This window comes from Symphalangus syndactylus, chromosome 8, assembly GCF_028878055.3.
Source record: "Symphalangus syndactylus isolate Jambi chromosome 8, NHGRI_mSymSyn1-v2.1_pri, whole genome shotgun sequence".
NCBI lineage: Eukaryota > Metazoa > Chordata > Mammalia > Primates > Hylobatidae > Symphalangus > Symphalangus syndactylus.
In genome coordinates, this window is record NC_072430.2 from 100,476,064 (window position 1) to 100,489,002 (window position 12,939).

Sequence of the window (12,939 nt, forward strand, 5' to 3'; positions counted from 1 at the left end):
TGGCAACAAAAGCCAAAATTGACAAATGGGATCTAATTAAACTAAAGGGCTTCTGCACAGCAAAAGAAACTATCATCAGAGTGAATAGGCAACCTACAGAATGGGAGAAAATTTTTGCAACCTACTCATCTGACAAAGGGCTAATATCCAGAATCTACAATGAACTCAAACAAATTTACAAGAAAAAAACAAACAACCCCATCAAAAAGTGGGCAAAGGACATAACAGACACTTCTCAAAAGAAGACATTTATGCAGCCAAAAAACACATGAAGAAATGCTCATCATCACTGGCCATCAGAGAAATGCAAATCAAAACCACAATGAGATACCATCTCACACCAGTTAGAATGGCCATCATTAAAAAGTCAGGGAACAACAGGTGCTGGAGAGGATGTGGAGAAATAGGAACACTTTTACACTGTTGGTGGGACTGTAAACTAGTTCAATCATTGTGGAAGTCAGTGTGGCGATTCCTCAGGGATCTAGAACTAGAAATACCATTGGACCCAGCCATCCCATTACTCGGTATATACCCAAAGGACTATAAATCATGCTGCTATAAAGACACATGCACACGTATGTTTATTGCGGCACTATTCACAATAGCAAAGACTTGGAACCAACCCAAATGTCCAACAACGATAGACTGGATTAAGAAAATGTGGCACATATACACCATGGAATACTATGCAGCCATAAAAAATGATGAGTTCATGTCCTTTGTAGGGACATGGATGAAACTGGAAAACATCATTCTCAGTAAACTATCACAAGGACAAAAAACCAAACAGCGCATGTCCTCACTCATAGGTGGGAATTGAACAATGAGAACTCATGGACACAGGAAGGGGAACATCACACTCCGGGGACTGTTGTGGGGTGGGGGGAGGGGGGAGGGACAGCATTAGGAGATATACCTAATGCTAAATGACGGGTTAATGGGTGCAGCAAAACAACATGGCACATGGATACATATGTAACAAACCTGCACATTGTGCACATGTACCCTAAAACCTAAAGTATAATAATAAAAAAAAAAAATTCCCAAGATGTATCTACAGGTGTAATGCAAACACCAGTATTTAAACAATACATTGATATGTCACAAACAGTGGTCATAATTTCAGCAGGAAAGTATCTGTCTTTATTAAATACAATCAGGAGACCAAACTTATGTACAGCAAAAATTACAGCAATTGGATGTGACTAGGAAGACGTGATTTATCAATGCACTTCTGCAATGCTCCTGTCCAACCCTCTGAAACTCTAAATGACTATTAATCTGTATATACATAAAAATAAAGCTCTCCCAGAACTCTCTCCTAGTGTTCTGAACTTGTTTTGCTCCAATTATACCTAAATATCTTCCAGAAACATTTTCCTTTTTTGACTCATCTTTTCTCTAAAGGTTTACCAATTGTTTTATCAATAAGGAAGTTTTCTGTGGCCCTCTTGGGTCCCTGGGCCCCTCTACCTGCTTAAGATGACACAAGGTTAATTAATCTCTCAGTCCATTTTATTTTAAACTGCTTAAAATATGTTTCCTATGAGTCATGGCCCTTAGTTATCCAAATAAACAAACAAGGGAAAGATCTGTGCCCAAAAGAACTTCAAAAGGATTAAGCCGATATTTTGCTAAACTCTCCATAGTACCATTCAGCTCTTTTGTCAGTACTTGCAAGACTAATCACTCAGAATTGTAACCCTTTGAATGCGTCCCCTCCCTTCTTTATGTCCCACCATTTTTAAAACAGAGGAACCAAGGCATCAGCTTGTTGTCATGATCACATATAAGATGGGTAAGTGGAGGGGGTGAGCAAGAAGGGAAAGTGGTAAGGCAAAAGGGTGTATCTTCCAGTGTTTTTTTTTTTTAAAGCAATGTTTACCAGGCTTTATCAATATTCATGAAAATGCATTGCTGTCATAGAGCTACATCTCTTTAAAGGACTGTCGAAATTTAAATAGAGTTTACACTTCATTTGGATTATGATTGGCTAGGGGTATCACTCATAACTTGAAATACAGATTATGTAACTGTATCCCAGCATCCCTAATCCTCCACCATTTCTCCTTAAGTGCTAAGTGTTTTCTGAAAGTGAAATAAATGAAATGTCTTTCAAATCCCCAGCTAATTGTCATGTCCCAAATAACTAGCAGACTAATTTCTGAAATTAACAATACTTCTCTGCATATCCCTAAGAAAAAAAATCAGAACCTTGTGCTTAATGATTTTAAATGCTGTAAGTGAACAAAAAGGCAGTGTATTACATAGAGTGAGGTTTTTCTAAGAGAGCGTACCAATTTGTCTATTAGCTGAAAGAACATTCATGCTGTGGTTAGGCATAATTTTAAAAAATTCTATTCTGCACCCAATTTCCCAAAACATCTGGATCTACCTCCATTATTATATGGGCAATGCAGGATTTACAGCTGCCCTTTCTTTCAGCATAATGGTGCCAGAGAAGAGTCATTGGCCTAGCACATCCCGGACTACACCTACTATGCCAAGTGGCAACCCCTAGATTCCTTCCGCTTGAAGACCACATATCCATCTTTTAAGACTCATGGGAATGGGTCTGCCTGTCACCTTTCACCCTTTGATTAAGGTGGGCCCTTTTAACTAACAGGTCCTCACTTGGTGGGAGAGCCTCGTCCACCCTCTGGTACCGGCTAACATCCTGGCGCACTGAAGGTAGTGATCGCAGTGGCTGGTGGCCGTTGGCTTGAGAACCTAGGATTAAAGGTAGAAAGTTACCAGGTATTGTTTTCTCTTTCAGTATCAAAACAGACTCTCTATAAAAAACCTAACATAAATCCCAAGGCTAGTTTCTTTTCTCTGTTTAGTCTCATTTCCCACATGAGGAGCTAGAAACAAAAGAAGAGAATAGGAGGTGAATGCTTAGAAGAGGGCTTCCTGAAGAAATGTCCTCTGCATGTATCCCCACCTCCTGCAGCATCCCCTGCCTCATCCCTCACCCATAATGGCCTCTGTCCTGGTCATGCGCTAATGCTTTAGGGTCACATGGTGGCTACAATACAATGAAGGAAACAAAATTGAAAAAAAAGGCGGAGGAAGAAAAGAAGGGGATCATGTAGGTAGAAAAATAAATTACAGAATAAGAAAATCTTTCCTATTTCTGAGTTATGCCAGCCAGACATATGAAACTGCTCTTTGATTTTTAATGCATCCTTATAGGGCATTTTAAACGAATCATTCTAGAGAGCCGCATTCCCTTAGCGTAATACAAATTTCAGGTGTAAATTTGTGTCCTTGGATACAAAGACAGTTTATTCTCCAAGTCAGAATGCATCACCTAACTTAGTTGACATTCCTAAATTGTAGAAGACAAAAACACTACCTTTGATGCATAGCATATATTAATCTTCCACTGTGAAATTTTAGAAAGGAGGAGTGGCTAGGTGTTTCTCATAACCTTTGCAGATTACACTAAGGTTGAAGCTGCCAGCCTGTTTCGTTGTGTATCTACAAACCCAGGTTCCAATAGAGACCCATTATTTAAGTTTGAAGACTGCTGTTTAACAGGCCTGTTACTTCAGCAGCAGAAGAGCCATTTTTTAAAAGAGCACTGAATTTGAACTCAAGCCCATCTGGATGCAAATCATGCTGCCTTCTTCCTAGCTACGTGATTAAGTCCCTCGGTCTCCCCACTCTGAAACAGGAGGCCTAATCTACAGGAAGGGTTTCAGCTGCCCGCACATTTGTTACCTGTTTCTTTCTCTTCCTGGCCCTGTTTTCAATCTTGCCTCTCTTCTTGCCTGCTGAACCTCAAGGTGAGGAATTCAGGTAATATGCAACCTGCGGCCTTATTTACATTGAGGGGAAAACTACAGAACTTCTCTGCACAGCTACGCTCCAGCCAAGAGCCACAGTGGTGTCCATATCCTACCTCCGGTAGCGCCCTCCTCCTGGGCAGTTGCCCCTTCACAGGTGCCTTGGGCCTCCCCAGCACAGCCCTCTTCTTGGGGTGGGCTCTCAGCAGCAGCTGCGGCTCCCTCCTGGCTCCCCCTCCGCTGCCAGACCTCCCCTAGCTCCTCCTGGTCAGGTACAGTGGCCGATTCTGCCCCTGGCCCTTCATCCTCCCCACTGGGCACCTGTACCACAGGTAAAGAACCAGCAGTGCACACGGATTCCTGCGACCCTTCGGCAGGGCCGCTGCTGGTGGGCTCTGCTGCACAGGCTCCATCTTCCTCCTCCTGGGAAGAAAAGGCTGGGGTTTCGGGAAACCGTGCGCTCTCAAGAGAGGAGCACCGCGTGTCCACAGAGGACAGCTGCGTGGTCACACTCTCATTGCAGGAGCTGTCAGCGCATTCCAGGTCACTCTCTCCCTCGGGCCTGGTGCTGGCTTCGCTCACACTCTCTGTCCTGGCAGGATCACTGGGTTCTGTTTCAGAGGACACCTGGGAAGGCTCAGAGCCCTGATCGAGAGACTCGGTCTCACTGACGGCTCTTCGGCTTCCTCCTGATGCATCAGAAGTCCCCGTGTCTGCCCCACTTGTGGGCTGATCTACCTCTTGAGAGCCACACAATTCAGCGCTGCCCTGGTCAGCACTGGGTTGAGACTCTGGGCCGCCTTCGCCTTCCTCTGGGGCTGGGCCTGCAGGTAAGGAGCTCTCTGCAAGCTCTGGAAGATTTTCTGGTTTATCCTCAAAGGAAGCAGCTTCGTGTGTGGAGCCTTCCTCATTCTCAACAGGGTTGTCCTCCAGCTTTGTCTGAGATGTCAGGCTTCCATCATCAGCTCTGGATGCCCTGCTAAACATGATCAGGCCTCCCTCCTCCTCCAAGGAAGATGGGTAACCCAGGTCTTGCTGGAACTCGTGATCTTCTTCATCTGAGTCAATATGAAGCATGGCATTGAGTCTTGTGTCAGTGGGAAAACTACTCCTCAGTTTTGGAGAGGCGCCCATGGACCTCTCAGAGCAGGTCGCTGTCCCCGGCCTGGAGTGGCCATTGTGTTCAATAGCATCTAAGTAATCATTGAGTGAATCCTGACGTCCTCTGGGAGGTGAGGTCCTTGAAGAAGTAGAAGTTAATTCCTCTGTGTCTATTTCCAGAGTGGAGCTAGTCCTGAATGAATGCTTGGGAGTCCCATCAGCAGCACTGTCCTCAGAAACTGGCCCATTAGAGCACACCTGGCTGTCGTGATGGCTCCCTGGCATGTCCTCGTCATCGGAAGGGCTACCTAAGTCTCCATTCACAGAATTGACTCCAAGTATTGTGCCAACAGCTTCTGGAGAGGCATCTGAATGAGAGAACAGCATTTCTAAAAATTAACCAGAAATAACAAATGAACGTTTTATGACCTATTTGCTTTGCCACCAATAAGTTCAAAGAAATCAGTCATTCCACTGAGGGCTTTCTACTGACTTGCTAAGATTTACCACTCACTACTAAATGAGGAGACTGCTAGTCAGTTTGGCACAGGAGCTATATATGTTAGCATGGCTGAAAACTCTACAGCCCAGTTTCAAAATGCAGGCATCAATCTAAGAGACATTTTTGGGCAAACAGGCTTTCCTACTTGCTTAGAAAATTTCAGCAGGTAATTATTTGACAGCTATTTTACTTTCAAAACAGAACATGAATTCAATTCTGTTCAGAAGCAAACTGACAATTGAGTTAGGTTTAACAAGTTTTTCCTATAGCAATGTATTCATACAGATACATTTATATCTCACCTTCATGAACAGAAGATGTAACCTCCACTTTAAACTGGAGGTACCCACTCACGTGGTCAGCTGGGAGCCTTCTGCCAAGGTTGTAGCTGAGCATTTGATCACTGCAAGAAGAGAAATGCTTCTTTCATCCTGACTACGCTGGAGTCAGCCTTCGCCTTCTTTCCACAGGCCACCCACCAAATCCCTCCTATCTCTCTTAAAACTTTCAGACTCACAAGAACATTAAAGGCTCAAAGCATATTATAGTCCAATGTAATATTATTCATTCATACAAATGGAACACTTATAAACCCAGAGATAAAAGGAAATGTTGCCATAAGAAAAATTATTATTAAGAGCACAAGATATCATATGCTATGTGATATTTTTAAGGACACTGATTCACTCTCTCACTTTTAAGGATGACCAGGAAAAGGACCTTTTGAAGGTCATAAAGGAGTTGTGAAAGGCCTCAAGTTTTAGGGGTTTTTTGACTCGGGTGTAAAAGGGGAGAGGGCCTGGTTCCTCAGCATTTAGCACAACAGGAAGCTGGTTCTAAAAGGACACTCACGGCTAAGGATTATCACCCAACATGGCACGTAGGGCACTGTGCCATACCCTGAAGAACAGGAGCTGGGAGTTAGGGGAAAGAAGCACAAGAACACAAGAATGAAAGGGCCCTTCATAGCCAAGACAGCAGCCCTGGCTGTGTGATGGGGAGAGGACCGCTAAGCTCTCCTTCCTCACCTGTAGAGTAAGGAGGCTGGAGCTGCTGGCCCTCCCTGCTGGGAAGCCTGGCCTATCACTGATTCTCAGGGTGCCTTGTAAGCAGTGCTGATGGGACGGTTGGCAAAGCCAGATGTGCCACTGTGGTGGGGTCATATCCCAGATCTGGAAGCAGGTTCAGTTTTTGCCTTGCCTGGGCCCCAGGCTTGGACTGTCTGCCTCCTGAAGGATGGAGTTGTCCATCTGTTTCAAGTCTGTCTCTTTATCAAAGTCAAATGCAGTCATTTCATTTTCTTGCACACAAGCAACAATCTTATTCTGAATTAAATGACTTATTCTTTTTCTCTTTTTTTTTTTGAGACAGAGTCTTGCTTTGTTGCCCAGGTTGCCCAGGCTGGAGTGTAGTGGTGCAATGTTGGCTCACTGCAACCTCCACCTCCCGGGTTCAAGCAATTCTCCCAGCTTCAGCGTCCCAAGTAGCTGGGATTACAGGTGCCCACTACCACACTCAGCTAATTTTTTTTTTATTTTTAGTAGAGACGGGGTTTCACCACGTTGGCCAGGCTGGTCTCGAACTCCTGACCTCGGGTGATCTGCCCACCTCGGCCGCCCAAAGTGCTGGGATTACAGGCATGAGCTGCCGTGCCCGGCCAACTTATTCTTAATTAAGGAAAATCATCAAAAGGATAGTGCCAAATCACTCCACCTCTGCCCTCTAATGGCTATTTCAGAAGGAAGACACAATGTTTCTTCTATCTACTCTTTGCTCCACTGTACAGTTTAGAGCCTCTAGTCAGCTATGCATTATTAATTTGCATAACTTGTTTTTGGTCTTCTCTATCTCCTCAGTATGACTTACTACTTTACTCACAACTTACAAAAAGCTCACAAAAAGAAAATAGACATTAATTACACATTAACTAAATTTTAAGAGAATGTCAATGAATAAATTTTAGTTGCTTGAATGAATGTGTATGTCTAGGAGCTTTATTATAACACTTCCTCAAGTCTAGGTCTCGTTTTAAATGGCTCCAAGACAAGATTGTTTCCGCTTTTCAAGAGTAACAAGTTGTCTGGATGGAATTATTTAGGATAAGGTAGGCATCAACCTGATCCAAGAATTCTGACCTAGGGAGAAGGTTTTATAAAAAACTCCAATATACTGAGAGACAATCAAACACTATGAGATTTGACACTGAAATATTAATGGTGGGTACATCTTGAAAAGATAAAGACGCAAAAAACATAACATAATTAAAATAAACTATTTTTTTGCCAAGTACATTTTAGTAAGTGTAAGGACACTTTTATTTTTAAAAGAATTGTGTTACTACTTCTTTTCAGTATGAAAAGTCCTAGGACTACCAAGTTTCATGTCATTTTTTCCTATATGAACTAATCTCAACAAGATCCCCAAAGGTAAGGGCTGATTACCCGATGGCTTGTCGCTCCAGCAGCCTCTGGACTGGAATGGTTAGTTTCCCCAGAAAACGCTTGATGATGGGACGGCTCTTGGCAAATTTGTCTTTAATTTCAATTTCTAAGACATCAGTAAGAAGTGCAAAAAAGGAATATTTCTGAAAACACAAACAGATAACATGCTGGTTTAAAAGAAAGACAAATATGATACTATATCATTTTATTTGTATAGGAAATTGTATCTCTTAAATTCTAACAACATACAGAGTTCCACATAGCTAGAAATAGCTGCAGCTATTGTCAGTCCTTTATTCACTCAGAATCATTAGCATTCACCATGATTAAGAAGCAGCAGTCAAGGATCTGTATGACAAAAGAAGCCCTCTCAGTCAATCATGCAGCCCTTCCTAGTTTCACAGTTTTAGGAGATGTTATCAAATATTAAGTTATGCACAATGCAATTTTAGTACTCCCTACATTTATTGTATCTCAATTCTTTGATATTTAATATCTTGTTATAGAATGGTTTAGAATTAACTAGTATATTTGATTGACAATTTGAATTCCTAATCTCATGAAATTCTGAAGTTGCAAAACATAGTTTAAAATACTCCTCCACTTAGTGGTTAAAATAGGAACATCTGCAGAATACTGTGGTTTCCCTGATAAATGTTAAAACAATGTTTAAATGGAATTTTTCCTTAAGTTTAAAAGGCATACAGGGTCATTTCTTCTGGGACAGAAAAATAAAAGTATGGGGTTAAGATAGCTTTTGTTGTTTTCATTTTAAGAATGCCACTGGGGAAATTTGGATTGGACATTAATAAGGATATAAAATAAATATGAAGAGCTTTACTCACTTACAGAGACTTTTACATATATTATCTTCATTTTATCTTTACAACAATATAACTTTCTTTTTAAAGATGAGAATCTCAGGATAAGTAAATGATGGTGCCAGGAATCTAACCTAAATTATTTATTTCACTGCTTCCATGACAGTATCCATGCAACTACAGTGATGTGAATAGTGTTAGCCAACTTTCCACTTAGGTGCCTCTAGGTTTATCTAGTCATAACAATTAAGGTTTTCCAAAGGGCCAAGCAATTTGGCAGTCTGCTTAATGGAAAAAAGTACTTGCTTAGAATAAAAAAGCCGAGTTTAAGCCCCACTTCTGTCTCTGAATAGCTAGTCCTATAAACACTTTAAGCTTCAATTTCTTAATCACCAAAATGAAGACATAATAATCTCATCCTTCATGCCTCCCTTTCAGGCTTGCACTGGTGACTTGGTCAAAAACTTTGCAAATTTAAAATGTTAGGAAAATAGTTACTGCTTGTTTCATTATCATATCTATTATGTGCCTTCTAGAATCATGTTAAGATATATTTTTATTTCTTCTAGGCTTTGAAATGCATTAGACTAAGTGGCAGGCCCTTAAGAGTTTTTTTTACCATGATGAGATCATCAGAAGTTTCTTCAACCAAGTGTAAGAATACAAGCAATATTCAATATCCAAAACCATAGGAACTGCCCAGGAGAAATGCCTTGCTGTGTTGGCAAGTCTCAGATAACCATATCTTTTCTGCAATTGGTTTTAGATCCTCTGATATACCTCTCTCCAATTAAATATTTCTACAACATTGTTAGAACATATTGTTGTCATTAAATATTTAGGATATGATCTAATTAACTGTGTAACTCCTATGCCAGCCCAGAAACATTCTCACATTAGTTATGTAAATACATGCCTCAGATCTCTGAGAAATGGAGGGAGAGCTCAAGCTTTGCTCACTACATAAGAAGTGTCTGTTTGTTCATTCTTTGACTTTCCGTAGTTCAAATGAGAAAACCCTTTGCTTGATTTCACTGATATGGTATACTAAGATGACTGGTAGCATACTGTAGCTGTGAGGAAGTCTAAAATACCATCAACACAATCTGGCTTCACTCAGGATGATGACTCCTTGAATGGCTCATCTAATTAACGAAACTCTAGAAATTCATAAAACATTTGCCAAAGCCCGTAGAGAGAGAAATTCCTTTAATTTGTACTAAATGTATGCTACAACAAAATATCAAAATTTTAAATAAAAACAAGATCAGTATTGCTGATTTTTCCTCTTGCCTCAGGCCCCACTATGACTCTACAAGGCAATGTTACTGATCCTGTCCTTATTTTAAATTTTCATATTTTATTCATCATGATTTTTTTGCATTAATTGTGAGTTAAAAAAAAACTGCATTAAGATCTTTATTTTAGCAATTGGGTTTTTTGGAGGCTCCTTAAATTGTTCCCCTGAAGTGACAGCTTCATTTATCTTACCCTAGACCTGGCTCTAGAGAGATGGGAATAGCTCATTCTCATTGTACCCCTTTCCCGACAGAACCCCTAGACACTTCATAAACAACCTGAGGATGCAAAAGTCCCGAGGAAAGAGAGAGACTGGGCTGACTTCCTCACCGTCAAGTAGGAGACCCCTGAGGATCATCTTACCTCTCGGTGCCAAATTGGATTGGTGGTGTTACTGATGATAGTAGACCGTCTCTCCTGACCATGGTGGGCACAGGTGGGGAAACTGCTCTTCTTTCCTGGCTGAATTGACATCTTAAGATAAGGGTCAGGATTGAAGAACATCCCTTTCTTTAGCCCAACTGCCCTAAGATCTTTAAAGAAAAAGGGAGAAGGAGGGAGGCACAAAGAGAAAGCAGGAGGGAGGGAGGAAAGAAAGGAGGAAGGGAGAGAATAAGGGACAGAAGAAGGAAGGATCCATATGTCCTGATTAGAACAAGCAGCTCAAAGACAATTATTCTTAAACACACAGGAAGCTCTAAACAGAAACGACTCTGTAACACAATAGCAGTTATTCACACTATGATTGCTTAGATAAGTGAAGACAAATGGGTTATGGTAGTCATTTCAGCAGAGGGGTCACCTAACAGGCGGCAAAAGTGAAGCCAAACCTTTAGCACCACCTCATATCCCTAAACTGACTTTTCCTGGGAACTCTTGATTCCAACATGTGCATCTTCACCACCTTTTTCCTAGGGCAATGCAATTCGGCAACCAGAATTTCAGGCAATGTCTTGAGAGAAATACTTAGTAAGCAGTTCACTGAAATACATGTTCCTTCATGAGAGAAAAATGAATCTTCTACATAGACATAGAACTAAGTTTAATTGGAGATGAAACATCAGAGCATATATCCATTTGTACCACATTTAAAATGTCATACATATTCCATAAATGTGATGAATGTTAGGGGAAATGTTTTCTGAAATATAAGTGCTACCTGCTATTTTAAATAGCCAGTAAAGTAACTTAAAAATTTGAAGAATGTCCTATAACTCTCCTTAGATTCACAAATTGCTGTTTCACACTATATGCTGCTAAAAGTCCTAGCCAAAGTCCATTTAGTGAGGAGACTGTATGTTTTTCCATGATCAGGCTAAGAGACACAAACATGTCAGGAAATAAAGCTGGCTCCACGGAGTCTTCAACATTTCTGAGAATATCAGCTTGAATAAGATAGGCCTGGGAGCTAAGTCATCTTAGAAAATGCTGAAAGATTAATCTAGGGAGGTTCTGAACACTATGGTTCAGAGAGAAATTCTGCATATGGCCCCGAACCTCCAAGGACCTTTGGATTACCCAGATCAGCTGGCAACCAGACCCTGGATAGTGACCCTAAATTATAGGAGGTCACCAGGGTCATTCCACACAAGCCCATCCCTGAAATACAAGGTCTTTCTTAAAAAAATAGAATTGGCCTGAAATTGCCCATAGAACCGTATTCTCGAAGGAGTGCTCCCAGGAGGTGGCTCACCAGTGGCCCACAAGAACTCATGGCCGAGGTACATGTGCTGAAAACACTCCAGAAATGTCTAATGACACATAGCTGGCAGTGGAGAGGGAAAGTTTGATATATCTGCAAATATTTAAAAATTAAACTAAGAGCAATGTTTTTTTTTTTTTTTTTTTTTTTTGGATGGAGTCTCGCTGTGTCGCCAGGCTGGAGTGCAGTGGTGTGATCTTGGCTCACTGCAACCTCTGCCTCCTGGGTTCAGGTGATTCTCATATCTCAGCCTCCTGAGTAGCTGGGATTACAGGCACGTACCACCATACCCAGCGAATTTTTGTATTTTTAGTAGAGATGGGGTTTCACCATGTTGACCAGGATGGTCTTGATCTCCTGACCTCATGACCTGCCCACCTCGGCCTCCCAAAGTGCTGGGATTACAGGCGTGAGCCACTGCGCATTGAGAACGCTGCATGAAATATATAGCAAGATCTTTGATCTGAAAATCAGTAGGAGAAGGAAAAGATGGGTAAAGAACTAGATAGGCACTTCAGAGAGGCTGCCATAATCTCATTAGCCTTGCAGTCCCCATTCCTGACACTTCATAAACTATGTACTCATTATTAAATGCAGAATTTGCATCTTACTGTCAGTTTAATGATGCTACTTTCACTTGGTTTTCTTCAGCAAGGAACAGCTTTGAGAAGAAAAGGCAATTGCCACATTCATTTTCTTGCCTTTCTTATGTTGCCCTTGAACCCAGACAGAAGAATGATATTCTTTATATATTAAATCTATGCCCAAAAAAGGGATTTCTTTGTAGTAAATGAAGAGTAACATAGAAATGAATGTCACAAGGTCTGACAGAGCTAAATCACTCACAAAAAATATTCCTTTGAACAAAAAGCATTCCACCAGACAATTAAGTCACTGTGATAAATAATATCACTGTTAGATAAGCCTGATACAAAATTTTTCCACAATGGGACACTGTACAAATAAATCTTCCTTAATAAATACAATAAACTACCAATTATTTTTAATCTGATTATTCAGTTCCCTTAATCCATCTCATTTCTGATCTTTTCTTTTTTGTCTTTTACATATGCTATTGCTCACAAATATCCACCCCATATAATAGGCCAAAGAAGGACTCAAAGTCACAAAGATTTGACGTGTTAAATGTCCTAAGTAAAGCTTTATTTGCAGCACATTTAAAATATTAATGAAAATACATTTTTAATTTTAGCCATAAAATTCAAGTGTTTGTGCCCCTACCCATCCACAGACAATCAAGAGTGGAACACTTGTAGGC

At 41.0% G+C, this 12,939-nt stretch overlaps 1 protein-coding gene across 7 annotated transcripts in view; it reads right to left on the minus strand.

The window, feature by feature from the left end:
* The window catches only part of HECW2 (HECT, C2 and WW domain containing E3 ubiquitin protein ligase 2), a 405,698-nt gene that overhangs the window by 126,731 nt on the left and 266,028 nt on the right, over window positions 1-12,939 (minus strand). For 4 of the 7 annotated variants that reach the window (XM_063644843.1, XM_063644841.1, XM_063644846.1 and 1 more), the window contains 5 exons: window positions 10,322-10,491; window positions 7,839-7,981; window positions 5,700-5,800; window positions 3,911-5,284; window positions 2,638-2,733 (listed from right to left, as the gene is read on the minus strand). In XM_063644843.1, the coding sequence (XP_063500913.1) occupies window positions 2,638-2,733; window positions 3,911-5,284; window positions 5,700-5,800; window positions 7,839-7,981; window positions 10,322-10,491 (1,884 nt within the window). The remainder of the gene's footprint in view (window positions 1-2,637; window positions 2,734-3,910; window positions 5,285-5,699; window positions 5,801-7,838; window positions 7,982-10,321; window positions 10,492-12,939) is intronic. The other 3 variants (XM_063644845.1, XM_063644847.1, XM_063644842.1) reach the window with 1 other exon arrangement.